Source organism: Caretta caretta, chromosome 14 (assembly GCF_965140235.1).
Source record: "Caretta caretta isolate rCarCar2 chromosome 14, rCarCar1.hap1, whole genome shotgun sequence".
NCBI classification, from domain to species: domain Eukaryota; kingdom Metazoa; phylum Chordata; order Testudines; family Cheloniidae; genus Caretta; species Caretta caretta.
The window spans coordinates 20134393-20149942 of record NC_134219.1 but is presented as its reverse complement, the minus strand read 5'-3'; the positions used below and the strand labels follow the sequence as shown (position 1 = coordinate 20149942).

Sequence of the window (15550 nt, the reverse complement as noted above, 5' to 3'; positions counted from 1 at the left end):
CATTAATAGCGGTTTGGAATCTTGATGGCTCCCATCAACCAGGACAACTGACTGTGGATAGATAGCTCTGTTTGCAGGCAGCCCTTCCTGTGAGTCAGTCTGAGAGGAATGAAGGCTTGGGGGTCTCACAGGACATGTGATCATGTCACCTGAACTGGAATCCATCTTTAACCTGGTTTTTTCCACTGAGAAGGAGGGGTAGGAACCCAGAGGGACAAAGGATTCCCGCCTCATGCAAAAGATATATAAGTGGGTGGATCAGAACAAGGATGGCAGCCATCATGAGGAATCCCCTAGCTACCACCTGAGCTGGAACAAGGGCTATACCAGGGGAAAGGATTGTGCCCAGACTAGGAAGGTGTCCAGCTCCAGTCTATGAAAGAAACTTATTGAAACATCTCTAAGGGTGAGATTTTATCTGTATTCAGTTTTTATTACTGTGCTAGACTTAGAGTGGCATGTTTTATTTTATTTTGCTTGGTAATTCACTTTGTTCTGTCTGTTACTACTTGGAACCACTTAAATCCTACTTTCTGTACTTAATAAAATCACTTTTTACTTATTAATTAACCCAGAGTATGTATTAATACTTTGGGGGGAGGGGGGGAACAGCTGTGCATATCTCTCTATCAGTGTTATAGAGGGCAAACAATTTATGAGTTTACCCTGTATAAGCTTTATACAGGGTAAAACGGATTTATTTGGAGTTTGGACTCCATTGGGAGTTGGACATCTGAGTGTTAAAGACAGGCACACTTCTGTAAGCTGCTTTCAATTGAGCCTACTGTCGTTAGGGGTTGTGGTTCAGACCTGGGTCTGGGTTTGCAGCAGGCTTGTGGGCCTGGCTCAAACCAGGCAGGGCACTGAAGTCCTAAGCTGACAAGGCAGGAAAGCAGGAGCAGTAGTAGTCTTGGCACATCAGGTGGCAACTCCCAGGGGGTTTCTGTGATCCAACCCGTCACATATTTATTTGGCAAAACAATTAAATATGCACTCTGTCACTTGTAATATTTTAATGAGGAATGCCAGTGGCTTTTGTATTGAATGAGCTGTTTCTCTACAGGGTGTTCCAGAAGACTTGCTGTTCTTTTATGAACATATCCGAAAGGGTGGTGGAGTCTTTCGAGTTGACCAGTGCCTCCTCCAGTATCGCTACCATCCACAGGCAGCAACTCATTCTGTTCTAGAGTAAGCTGTATTTTTGTAATAGATAAAACTTGCTTGTTTCATGCGTTGTTGGCAGTGGAAGTGAGGTGGTTAATCACTTTCCCAAGTGTAGATGGTCAAGATACTTGTTCCTTTTCGCACTTTTATAGGGGGGCTTAGTGACAAGATAATTAGCTTTAACTATGCCTCAATCTTGCAATGATATGGAGAGCATAATGTAGTATACCAGTAATGGCATCTTCTGACAGTGGCAGGCTGCTTACCTTTTCTTTTCTCACTATAATCCCAGTTTGAGAAAAGTAGTGGGATCTTGGTGTTCGAACTCTTAGGACTTCTTGGGTTCTAATGCTGTCACTCATTCACTGCGTAACTTTGGCCAAGTCATTTAATCACTCTGTGCCTCAGTTTACCAATTTGTAAAAGGGGGATAATTATACCTAACCATAGGAAATTATACTTAATTATTTAATCATTGTAACGTGGTTTTGAGATCCTCTAACAAAAGATGCTCTGTAATTGCCAGGTAGTATTAGGCTTTTATGACTAATCTTCTTTAATTTGCTTCAGATAAAAAGTTGGTACATGAGTCCTGAAATAGGAAGCGAATAAGAAGTAACTGAAATTTTAATTTAAAAAAGAACTACCATACTTAGTATTGAGTTTTGTCACATGTTAACAAAATAGTTGATTTAAAAAAGTAAAAAATTGAGTTAGCAGTGAACTTCTCATCTGATAATTTCATTGTTACTGGTCTATTTTCTTTCCCTCCCTTAAACAACTTAAAAAACTGATTCAATTTCTGAAGTTTGAAAAACACATGATGTTGCAGAGTAATTATTTCAAGACCTTTCTCATAAGTCACTGCATTTACAGTGCTATTGTACCCTGAAAAGAAATTCTGTAAAATGGTATTGGTATTTCCCTATATCATCTTACCCATCAAAAGATGATCTTCCTAACTGGCAGTCGTGTAAGCTCAGCCTGGGATCTGAGAAGCAAACTGGGCTGTTTCCTTCTTGTACATCATATACATACCTACTAATAAAGTGCTCTGTGAACCAAGTTATTTTTTCAGAGAGACCTGTTCCTGCATTGCAGTTGAAGCAGTACACTAAATCATTTTGTTATAGATGCATGAAATAGAATAGGATTTTCACTCACTTTGGATATGTCTGTCTATACTGGGGGGAAAAGTATGTTTCTAACTTGGGTTAACTAACCCACCTTAGCTAACTTGGGTTAAAATAGGAGTGAAGACATAGCAATTCAGCTTTTAACTAGGGTTAGCAACTTGAATTCAGCCCCCAGGGTCTCCTATAAGCTTTAACTCAAGCTACAAACCAAAGTTAAAAGCTGAGTTGCATGTCTTCACTATGATTTTAACCTGAATTAGCTAATTCAGGTAGCTAACCCAAGGGTTTTTTGTTTCTTTGTTTGTGGCAGTCTAAACATAACCTCAGTCTTAGCTGTATGGGCTCTACAGAGTTAATTAGTAAAACTAAAAACCTGGTTTTGTCTCCGTACATTGGTTAGTTCTTAAAGAGTTGCTGATGGTAAGTAGTAGGGTGCAACTATATGCTATTTTTAATATAGATAATAAACTCTGAAGTATTTGTTTAAATCAGATAGAAAAAATGTTAATTTTCAAATAAATATAAGGTGAATGCCTTTTACTATTATTTAAATATAAGGGTTTTTCTTTCTGTTTATATGTATGTCCAATTTGGCAGCTAGTTTCAGACGTCTCAGCCATGTGCCACAGGATGCTAAATCTTCTTGGAAGATTGTTGCTTGTTTCTGTGGGAAAGCATCTTATTTTTGGAAATGAGCATGTTCTGAGTTTATTGCAAGTTATTGCTTATTCATATGTGCAAGGTTGTGTGGCATAAGCATCCTGGATTACAACATTTACTGAGAATGTGGAACTTCTGTAAACTGTTTCAGATGTGCATTTTTAGGCATCCAAATTGGCACCTTCTCTGTCTCATTTTTCTGTCTTGCTATTTTTCCTGTTGGCTTCCCCACCCCATTATTATTGTTGTTGCTGTTAGTATTATTTTGTGAGATTTTTTTTAACATGAAGTTGTGTAATATCTTTTTTCTTGGATGCCTACACTATGCTGTGCCAAAGTTGTAAATAACTTAGGGAACCACTTGATGTGGATGACCTCAAGGTGTGTTGTTGCAGAAACAGTGAAAAACAGAAGTTCATTGTCACCTGTGCAAGAGCCTAACCTTATTAGTAACATCAGGTCTTCATAAGTTGCCTTACAGTATCTTCCACCTCTTCTAGAAGCTCATCCCTCCATGTTCCGTCTCAGTAGTTTTCTAGATCCATAGGGTGTGCTATGTCTCCATCCTATGTACTGTCTTTCTGGGAGTGTACCCTTCTTAATGACAGCCCTGGGCCTCCACTTTGCTAAAGGGGATCCTCTTGGTTATATTACACCCAGACTGGGTCTTTGGCTCTTTCTCACTGTGGCTCCTTCAGCAGGTCCAGATGAGCTTAGTCTCCTGTTGAGATTTACCCTCTTAGAAGCTCTGCAACCAGCAGATGTTTTCAGAGACAGAAGACAGCCTTTTCAAAACAAGACTTTATTTGTTAGTCAGCTGGAACATAGTGACACAGTTTCAGGTTGACTGCCCTTGTATCCCCCACGGTCCACTCCAGGAGTGCCCCAGTCAGGTCTCAAGTCTCCAGCCATCACCTGTCTCTGGGCAGCGATCCTTGTCCCATTCCTTTCTGACCCAGGGTTTTAAGGCTGCACAGCTCCCTGCCTTACACTGTGACTGGGATACTGGCTTGCTGGAGATAATGGGTATTAAAATACCAGTTTTAATGGTTTTCTGAGGAAGTGACCTCATTTAAGTGATGATGTAGTTACCTCATTTCCTACAATGCTATATTCATCCTAAAATAAACATACAAAAAGAATAGCGTAACGTATTTTTTTAGAACTGAAACAAAGTTGAGGTCAGTTACGTTTTTAACTTTCGCTTCCACTTCTGCATTTGGCATTTGAAATACCATAGGAACTAATGACCTCATTAGTGGCTTGAAAAGTAGATGATACTAACATTTCATGGTCTATGTCTTTGCTTAATAAGTCTTTCATGAAAAAGAGGACGCAGTACAAACTCTGTCTCAATCAATGACCCATGACCTGATGATGAACTCAGACAGTAATAGAACCTTTTAACAGTATAAATGTAGTAACTCAGTGGGACATTAGAATCCAGCAATTAAATGAAGTTCACGTGAAGTTCAACAGAACAAATAAACAAAAACAAATCAGTTCATCCACCAGTACAGACATAGGAGTCAACTGAGAAATGGGCTTTATCTGCAAGGTTCAGATCAGGTTCTGAACTTACTGCAAATTCTGGGGTGCTTGGATCCTGAGTCCGAGATAGAGTCCATCTGTAGTTTAGATTGAAAGGTGTTATTTTTTTCTTTCAAAACCTTACATTTGAAAAGGTCTCTCTCCAACCCTCATTGAATTATTTACACTTTTGGATTCATCTCTGTTATAAGCCTCTATGATTCTCTTCTGCATAAAAAGCCAGGCATCCATGGGTAGAATCTCAGGCCAAATGTGGGACTTATGTCTGTGCATCTGGTGGTATTGCTCTGTTGATTCACTTATGTAACCCCATCCAAGGTGTGGGCGGGGTCAAAGAACATGGAGGAGAAGTTAATACTGCTCATAGAAAACTTAAATCATATGGCTTTTATTGTCACTCTGTCTGCCATTTCAGACTAGAAATATGCTGCATAGAGCAGATGTTCCTGATTCTTGCATTCACTCAGCTGGTCACTGCGCATTTTAACACAGAGCTCCATTGTTGCATTATTGGTGTGGATGGGATAGTTATAGCTGTTCAGAAGCAGAGGAACATATTACATAGCTACATTACTACTATGCTTGAATGGCCTCACTTCGCTCCTGCAAAATTTTGGCTCCTGTACTTCTGTCCATCCTGATGGCTTCATGGGAGGCATAGCAAGAAAGATCTTGGGAAAATTATGAAAGACTTAGGAATAATTTTCCAAATGGAAAAATATATACTATCAACAGATTTTCAGTACAAGAAAGTCACCAGAAAATGAAAGAAACAGAAATAAAATCTAGTTCAAGTATTTGGCCCAAGATGGCAAGTTAGAATCCAGATCTGAACTTCTTCACTTTCAGGGATATTTGGATCCAGCCTTTCTGTTCAAGCCCATCTTTCACAAATTGAACAAAAGGTAGGAAATGCAACTCAATGCCACTGGGAAAGCAGTAGCTATTTTGCTAGTGCAGCTTAATCCTTTCCATCACGGGAACCACAATTTGGCAGTAACTGAGCATAATCATACCTTGTAGTTGTTGCTGATGGCTATGAACATGTAGTAATGCAAAGACTGAAAATAACTGTGTGAGAATCTTTTCTGGGAGGTGGTTTGTATAGCTAAAATAATTGCTTTTAGTGTCATTCGTTTCAGGCACTTCCTTTAATTGCTGTTTGCAAGTTGCTACAGTTCCCTTCTACTGCACCTGCACTGGCTCTTGAAGTCTGGGAAAATGGCATTCCCTTATCCCCCAAGGCAGGAATCCCAGCTACTTGTTCTGGGAACATCCCAACATAAGGGGCAACCTAGGTGAACCAGAAACCTAAAGGTGATAACTGAAATTATCTCTTTTGACACTCCTTAAACTACATTTTGCTGAAATAGGTGAGCTACGTTATGGTGTTCATTGCTGGTTCACACAGACTAAGTCTTTAATTATCATATTGATTAGAAGTCAGTCGCACTTTTCTCCCCTTCAGTCCCACATTCACTTAGTGTTTGTTCATATGATGCAGCCTGAAACTGTTAAAGGAATCTCAAGGTTACACCACACAATGCAAACACTCTGGCTTATCTTAAATTTTCTACAAATGGGCATGTAGGATATGGTGATGCCATGCAAACGTTTACCTGTTTGCCTTGTCTTTTGAGGATCAGTGGATCTGCCCATAATAGTTGTTCTTTGGTAATGAATCTTCAAAAGATGCCATAAAAGTGATCTCCCATAAACTATGATGCAGACAAAGGGGATTATAGTTTTTATATTTATTCACCTTATTTATATAGCCTAAAATATGCATTAGAGAAAACATCTTATTGAGATATCACTGAAGCTGGTTATCAATTTTCTTGTGTCCAGGACAATGATCCAATTAGTTGGGAATCTAATGCATTTTGGCATCTACTTGATTTAGTAATGGTGGTGGTCACATACTTTGAACTTTCTACACTTGTCAATCCTGAACACAACACTGATGTAGGGCAGTTCATAGCAAGCATGAAATTTAAAAAAAGGGACATCCCTGGAGTTGTCTTTTGAGAGATGCAACCTGGTGGGTGTTCCCCATCCCCTCCCAAGTCTTCTGAGGCTGTCCACTGAGACCATTCTAATCTTCTGTTTTTCGGAATGGTCATTAAATAAGCCGAAGCAATATACCATGACAGTCATCAGAGTCTTTGGGAACAGGGTCATTTGCTTTTCCCTCACTGGTGGGGCATTGGGACAACCAGTGCAGACTGAGCATACTGTTGGGAGTGGTTTCTCTGTGCAGGGAAATCCCCACCAAATATGGATGCCCAATAGAGAGTGGTGCTTCCTTGAGCTACTGATCTATTTGTTTCCTCATGTTCCTGTCTCTGCTCCTCTTCTTTCCCATCCTGACTCCTTATATTCCCCACCAACCCTATATTCCCTGCCTAATTCTACTACTTTCCCACATACCACCAAAATTTCCTGCTGCCTTCATTGCCTCTCCTGTTTCCCTCATTCCACAACCCCTTGTCATCCCATATTTCTAGTCCCAGCTCCTGTCATCCATTCCTCTCCATGCTATCTGTTGCCCCTACAAATCCTGTCCCCATCCAAAACTCCTATATTCCGCCTGCCTGCCATCACCTAAATAGCATTCTTTTAATGTATTGTTTGTATGTATAATATGTATATACTGTGTTTCTAGGTAGAGAAACAAAGTGAGATAATATATTTTATGTGACCAACTTCTGTTGGTGAAAGAGACAAAGTTTCGAGAAGTTCATCCAGTAAAAAATAGTACCTCACCCACCTTGTCTTTCCAATATTCTGGGACCAACACAGCTACATAACTTCGGAAAGCAGTGTGTGTATATAGATATATGCACTGTTCCTTTATGATCATTGCTGACTTTTTGCTTTTTATATAGTGTATAAATTCTGTTTTATATCAAATGTGGAGAAATAAGCCATGTATCTGCTTGCCAGATTGTAACGTCACTCTTTTTATTTTACTATGAAGAATTTAAAACACAAAAACAAACTTGGTATTCTACTTTGACAGTCCTGCAATGTTTTATCCCACAAATTACATGTTACTGTGCATAGTTAATAACATTGAATCACAGTAACGGGGTTTTTGTGCATTCAGAATAGCCTGGCAATGTGGTACATGGACAGAGAATATACTAGGATATGGTTAGTTTTAATTCTTGTTACTAAAGAAACCATTACTATCATTTTAGCTCTTAGCATTTTTATGTTTCAAGGTGTCTTCTACAGAGCAAATTCTAACAAATTAGAGTATTGGGTATCACTAAAGTGACTTCTCCACAGTGCAAGTGACTGCCTTTCAGTCTTGACCTGTATCACCTACTGATATTGCAGTGCTTAGGGCTCTTTTAAGCAGAAACTGGCAGTTGAATCAAATTGATGTTTTTGAGGGTTTTTTCCCAAACTGCCAGCCATGCATACTACCTCAGTTCTGAGAGTCATGCTGGATTCTTTCTGGACCTGGCTCTTGTAGTAATGATTCTGCAGCATATTCTGCCATCACAGCAGCCGTATAACTGCTGCATCTTCACTGGAGTTGCAGTGATGCAAAAGGGGGCAGAATTTGACCCTACAGTTGGAAGATAATTAACAATTCTGTTGGCGCTGTGTAAAACAGCATTGACTCTGGCTTGTGTTCTCTTTAGCTGTGTTGATTCTTCAGTTCTGACAGGAGTAAAAATGTATCTATGTCACTAAAGTGAGATCTGATTCTGAATACTTACAGAGAACAGATCTGATGTGTTAAGAAGGGGCCATTTTTACACAGTCACTTTTCAGTGTAGAATCTTTTTTTTAAAAAAAAAACTTTTCACTTAACCTCTCTTTTTGAGAAACTAGCAAAAGTCTAGAATTTCCACTAACATCTAATTCTGGAAAAATACTTAACCTTCATATTTCTCTCCATTAACTTTCCTTCTGGGAATATAGCATGCTATGAAGAATACAAAAAAGGCAAATGTCAAAGGATGACAGCAGTAGCTAAAGCCCTGTGTCAGGAATGTGCCTTTATGATTGCATTAAAAGATACTTTGTGCCAAATCCAAGGTTCTTTTCATTAGCTGGCGTGGCTGTCGGGAGTATACCCCTTTGCCTTCAAGACATTGCTGAAATTTCATATGGAATGGCTATTCCTAGTGGGTTCATTTATTTATGGGTATGAAATGTTTCCAAGTTATGACACCACCACCAGTGATGAAGTGCTAAGTAGCCATATATGGGATTGGCTGTGCTCAAAAACTCATAGATGCTAATGTTAACTGAGCTCTCTGAAGCCAACTAATAATCCCCAGCAGAAATCCTCACTCCTCAGTGCTACATGTATTACTTCCTATTTTAAGTTTCTCAGATCACAGGGCTGGTACATGAACAAGACTCTAATAAAAATACAGATTTCCCTAGTATTAAAGTTCAGAAAAGTTTATAAAAAAAAATGCCAGGTCCAGATTAAGGGAAATAGTAGGTTCAGTGTAGGTTCTGTACGTTCAATTTTTGATATTTTTTTTTGCACATAGTTTAACATTACCCACTTTATGAAAATAATTTGGAACAACCCACAGCTCACAGCATTATGCCGAATTCAGGAATGAGGTTAAAGTTGTATCCCCACACTTATTCATATAGACCTACTGACACCATTTACAGATTTATAAGTAAGTCTGAATTGCTATAACACACACCAAGAAGCAGAATAAGGAATAAAAAAAAATCTAAGTTAAAGTAGGATGAGAAATGTATATCATCTTCCAGATCTTTGGCATATAAATTACACACCAAGTGAACAGGGTCAGAAAGATGGTTGAAAATATGAGGTTTCACAGATGAGAGGTAAGGACGATTTCTTGTGAGGAAAAGCAAGATCTTCCCAAGATTCCATTGGGAATGCAGGGAAAACAACAGGCAACTTGGGGATATGGTGAGCAAATTACTAGTTGTACCATAACTAAATCTTAACTACATTTCCAGAGAAAGATCTGACATTTCATACATGTATAATCTGATGATGAGTGTATTACAAATACTGTAAATTAGAACAATCTGGATTTCTCTTAAATATATAGTAAAAATTGTGGTAATATTCCTTTTTACGGTGGTGTTTTTTTTTTTTACAGTTAACTGTGTATTTATCCACGAATGTTTTCCCACACATTTGTTTAAAACACTTCCGATCTCTGGGATACAATCCCCAGCATGTATTCCCTACATATAATGTGCCTTGTGTGTGTGAATCAGTATAAACATTAATCCAAAACTCTGGCAGATAGAAGCATTGCCTGTGTAACATGTTGATTTGTCAGGTCTGTGTAACTTGATAGAGGTGTCCATTTCTGCTGGTGTTCAGTCTGGCTGATTGTGATGTGAAAAAATAGTTATTTTGGCTTTTTTCAGTGTTAAATCTGCAGTGTATGCTGGTAAAATCATTTACTCTCACTTTTATATAAATTTAGCATTTTAAGAATTTGGGAGATTAAGGACAAGTTGTTATTAACTTTATGACTTTCTGTTCTGCTGAAGCTAATACGAAATCTAAAGGGCATGGGGGTTTCTTTCAGATGTGACATTAAAATAAGTACCACACAGCACTTAATTGCCAATGATTTTGGATTTTTAGCTCCAAGTATGTTTTTTCATAAGGTGTAGATGAGAGAGCTCTAGTATTAAAGTTCAGAAAAGTTTATAAAAAAAAAATGCCAGGACCAGATTAAGGGAAATAGTAGGTTCAGTGTAGGTTCTGTACGTTCAATTTTTGATATTTTTTTTTGCACATAGTTTAACATTACCCACTTTATGAAAATAATTTGGAACAACCCACAGCTCACAGCATTATGCCGAATTCTGCCAGGAAGTTAGTGACTGGTCTTTCATCTCTGGAGACCTCACGACAAATCTTGATTTAGGTGAGAAAAAGGAAAGAAAAGAAAAAGCAATTGGTTGTTCTCACCTCATTTCCTATTTGCCCGCATAATTAAAACACCAAATAATTTGGCATAATCAACAGTCTCTGGTCACAAGAGGCCCAAGTTTAGCTAGGATGTGATCGCTAGGATGTGTCTACTACTCCTGATCAAAGCACTTTGCCAGTACTGTGTGTTGGTAGCTCGCTCATCCTTGTTCCATGCTATTCCTGGTTCTAGACAGCACTCTTAGGGTATGTCTACACTACGGAATAAGGTCGAATTTATAGAAGTCGGTTTTTTAGAAATCGGTTTTATATATTTGAGTGTGTGTGTCCCCACAGAAAATGCTCTAAGTGCATTAAGTGCATTAACTCGGCGGAGCGCTTCCACAGTACCGAGGCTAGAGTCGACTTCCGGAGCGTTGCACTGTGGGTAGCTATCCCACAGTTCCCGCAGTCTCCACTGCCCATTGGAATTCTGGGTTGAGATCCCAATGCCTGATGGGGCTAAAACATTGTCGCGGGTGGTTCTGGGTACATATCGTCAGGCCCCCGTTCCCTCCCTCCCTCCATGAAAGCAAGGGCAGACAATCATTTCGTGCCTTTTTTCCTGAGTTACCTGTGCAGACGCCATACCACTGCAAGCATGGAGCCCACTCAGGTAACCGTCGCCTTATGTCTCCTTGGTGCTGGCAGACGCGGTACAGCATTGCTACACAGTAGCAGCAACCCCTTGCCTTGTGGCAGCAGACGGTACAGTACGACTGGTAGCCGTCATCGTCATGTCCGAGGTGCTCCTGGCCACGTCGGCTGGGAGCGCCTGGGCAGACATGGGCGCAGGGACTAAATTTGGAGTGACTTGACCAGGTCATTCTCTTTAGTCCTGCAGTCAGTCCTATTGAACCGTCTTATGGTGAGCGGGCAGGCGATACGGACTGCTAGCAGTCGTACTGTACCATCTTCTGCCAGGCAGGCAAGAGATGAGGATTGCTAGCAGTCGTATTGTACCATCTTCTGCCAGGCAGGCAAGAGATGGGGATGGCTAGCAGTCGTACTGTACCATCTTCTGCCGAGCAGCCATGAGATGTGGATGGCATGCAGTCCTTCTGCACCGTCTGTTGCCAGCCAAAGATGTAAAAGATAGATGGAGTGGGTCAAAACAAGAAATAGACCAGATTTGTTTTGTACTCATTTGCCTCCTCCCCTGTCTAGGGGACTCATTCCTCTAGGTCACACTGCAGTCACTCACAGAGAAGGTGCAGCAAGGTAAATCTAGCCATGTATCAATCAGAGGCCAGGCTAACCTCCTTGTTCCAATAAGAACGATAACTTAGGTGCACCATTTCTTATTGGAACCCTCCGTGAAGTCCTGCCTGAAATACTCCTTGATGTACAGGCACCCCCTTTGTTGATTTTAGCTCCCTGAAGCCAACCCTATAAGCCGTGTCGTCAGTCGCCCCTCCCTCCGTCAGAGCAACGGCAGACAATCGTTCCGCGCCTTTTTTCTGTGCGGACGCCATACCAAGGCAAGCATGGAGGCCGCTCAGCTCACTTTGGCAATTAGGAGCACATTAAACACCACACGCATTATCCAGCAGTATATGCAGCACCAGAACCTGGCAAAGCGATACCGGGCGAGGAGGCGACGTCAGCGCAGTCACGTGAGTGATCAGGACATGGACACAGATTTCTCTGAAAGCATGGGCCCTGCCAATGCATGCATCATGGTGCTAATGGGGCAGGTTCATGCTGTGGAACGCCGATTCTGGGCTCGGGAAACAAGCACAGACTGGTGGGACCACATAGTGTTGCAGGTCTGGGACGATTCCCAGTGGCTGCGAAACTTTCGCATGCGTAAGGGCACTTTCATGGAACTTTGTGACTTGCTTTCCCCTGCCCTGAAGCGCATGAATACCAAGATGAGAGCAGCCCTCACAGTTGAGAAGCGAGTGGCGATAGCCCTGTGGAAGCTTGCAACGCCAGACAGCTACCGGTCAGTTGGGAATCAATTTGGAGTGGGCAAATCTACTGTGGGGGCTGCTGTGATGCAAGTAGCCCACGCAATCAAAGATCTGCTGATATCAAGGGTAGTGACCCTGGGAAATGTGCAGGTCATAGTGGATGGCTTTGCTGCAATGGGATTCCCTAATTGTGGTGGGGCCATAGACGGAACCCATATCCCTATCTTGGCACCGGAGCACCAAGCCGCCGAGTACATAAACCGCAAGGGGTACTTTTCGATAGTGCTGCAAGCTCTGGTGGATCACAAGGGACGTTTCACCAACATCAACGTGGGATGGCCGGGAAAGGTGCATGATGCTCGCATCTTCAGGAACTCTGGTCTGTTTCAAAAGCTGCAGGAAGGGACTTTATTCCCAGACCAGAAAATAACTGTTGGGGATGTTGAAATGCCTATATGTATCCTTGGGGACCCAGCCTACCCCTTAATGCCATGGCTCATGAAGCCGTACACAGGCAGCCTGGACAGTAGTCAGGAGCTGTTCAACTACAGGCTGAGCAAGTGCAGAATGGTGGTAGAATGTGCATTTGGACGTTTAAAGGCGCGCTGGTGCAGTTTACTGACTTGCTTAGACCTCAGCGAAACCAATATTCCCACTGTTATTACTGCTTGCTGTGTGCTCCACAATATCTGTGAGAGTAAGGGGGAGACGTTTATGGCGGGGTGGGAGGTTGAGGCAAATCGCCTGGCTGCTGGTTACGCGCAGCCAGACACCAGGGCGGTTAGAAGAGCACAGGAGGGCGCGGTACGCATCAGAGAAGCTTTGAAAACCAGTTTCATGACTGGCCAGGCTACGGTGTGAAAGTTCTGTTTGTTTCTCCTTGATGAAACCCCCCGCCCCTTGGTTCACTCTACTTCCCTGTAAGCTAACCACCCGCCCCTCCTCCCTTCAATCACCGCTTGCAGAGGCAATAAAGTCATTGTTGCTTCACATTCATGCATTCTTTATTCATTCATCACACAAATAGGGGGATGACTACCAAGGTAGCCCAGGAGGGGTGGTGGAGGAGGGAAGGAAAATGTCACACAGCACTTTAAGCACAGCACTTTAAAAGTTTACAACTTTAAAATTTATTGAATGACAGCCTTCTTTTTTTTGGGCAATCCTCTGTGGTGGAGTGGCTGGTTGGCCGGAGGCCCCCCCCACCGCGTTCTTGGGCGTCTGGGTGTGGAGGCTATGGAACTTGGGGAGGAGGGCGGTTGGTTACAGAGGGGCTGCAGTGGCAGTCTGTGCTCCAGCTGCCTTTGCTGCAGCTCAACCATACACTGGAGCATACTGGTTTGGTCCTGCAGCAGCCTCAGCATTGAATCCTGCCTCATCTCATCACGCTGCCGCCACATTTGAGCTTCAGCCCTGTCTTCAGCCCGCCACTTACTCTCTTCAGCCCGCCACCTCTCCTCCCGGTCATTTTGTGCTTTCCTGCACTCTGACATTATTTGCCTCCACGCATTCATCTGTGCTCTGTCAGTGTGGGAGGACAGCATGAGCTCGGAGAACATTTCATCGCGAGTGCGTTTTTTTTTCTTTCTAAGCTTCACTAGCCTCTGGGAAGGAGAAGATCCTGTGATCATTGAAACACATGCAGCTGGTGGAGAAAAAAAAAGGGACAGCGGTATTTAAAAAGACACATTTTATAAGACAGTGGCTACACTCTTTCAGGGTAAACCTTGCTGTTAACATTACATACATAGCACATGTGCTTTCGTTACAAGGTCGCATTTTGCCTCCTCCCACCGCGCGACTACCCCCTCAACCTTCCCCCCTCCCTGTGGCTAACAGCGGGGAACATTTCTGTTTAGCCACAGGCAAACAGCCCAGCAGGAATGGGCTCCTCTGAGTGTCCCCTGAAGAAAAGCACTCTATTTCAACCAGGTGACCATGAATTAGATCTCACTCTCCTGAGGATAACACAGAGAGATAAAGAACGGATGTTGTTTGAATGCCAGCAAATATACACTGCAATGCTTTGTTCTACAATGATTCCCGAGTACGTGTTACTGGCCTGGAGTGGTAAAGTGTCCTACCATGAAGGACGCAATAAGGCTGCCCTCCCCAGAAACCTTTTGCAAAGGCTTTAGGACTACATCTAGGAGAACCGCAAATGCCAGGGCAAAGTAATCCTTTCACATGCTTGCTTTTAAACCATGTATAGTATTTTAAAAGGTACACTCACCAGAGGTCCCTTCTCCGCCTGCTGGGTCCAGGAGGCAGCCTTGGGTGGGTTCGGGGGGTACTGGCTCCAGGTCTAGGGTGAGAAACAGTTCCTGGCTGTCGGGAAAACCGGTTTCTCCGCTTGCTTGCTGTGAGCTATCTACAACCTCATCATCATCATCATCTTCTTCGTCCCCAAAACCTGCTTCCATATTGCCTCCATCTCCATTGAAGGAGTCAAACAACACGGCTGGGGTAGTGGTGGCTGAACCCCCTAAAATGGCATGCAGCTCATCATAGAAGCGGCATGTTTGGGGCTCTGACCCAGAGCGGCTGTTCGCCTCTCTGGTTTTCTGGTAGGCTTGCCTCAGCTCCTTCAGTTTCACGCGGCACTGCTTCGGGTCCCTGTTATGGCCTCTGTCCTTCATGCCCTGGGAGATTTTGACAAAGGTTTTGGCATTTCGAAAACTGGAACGGAGTTCTGATAGCACGGATTCCTCTCCCCAAACAGCGATCAGATCCCGTACCTCCCGTTCGGTCCATGCTGGAGCTCTTTTGCGATTCTGGGACTCCATCATGGTCACCTGTGCTGATGAGTGCATGGTCACCTGCAGCTTGCCATGCTGGCCAAACAGGAAATGAGATTCAAAAGTTCGCGGTTCTTTTCCTGTCTACCTGGCCAGTGCATCTGAGTTGAGAGTGCTGTCCAGAGCGGTCATAATGGAGCACTCTGGGATAGCTCCCGGAGGCCAATACCGTCGAATTGTGTCCACAGTACCCCAAATTCGAGCCGGCAACGTCGATTTAAGCGCTAATCCATTTGTCAGGGGTGGAGTAAGGCAATCGATTTTAAGAGCCCTTTAAGTCGAAATAAAGGGCTTCATTGTGTGGACGGGTGCAGGTTTACATCGATTTAACGCTGCTAAATTCGACCTAAAGTCCTAGTGTAGACCAGGGCTTAG

The 15550-nt window shown here is 42.6% G+C and overlaps 1 protein-coding gene across 6 annotated transcripts in view; it reads left to right on the top strand.

Annotated features, from left to right (window-relative positions):
- QTGAL (queuosine-tRNA galactosyltransferase) overlaps window positions 1–15550 on the top strand; it is a 304777-nt gene that overhangs the window by 247924 nt on the left and 41303 nt on the right. For all 6 annotated transcript variants that reach the window (XR_012664925.1, XM_048817365.2, XM_048817362.2 and 3 more), the window contains one exon: window positions 1064–1188. Coding sequence is in view for 5 of the 6 variants with exons in the window: in XM_048817365.2 (XP_048673322.2) it covers window positions 1064–1188 (125 nt within the window). In the remaining variant the exon portion in view is untranslated. The remainder of the gene's footprint in view (window positions 1–1063; window positions 1189–15550) is intronic.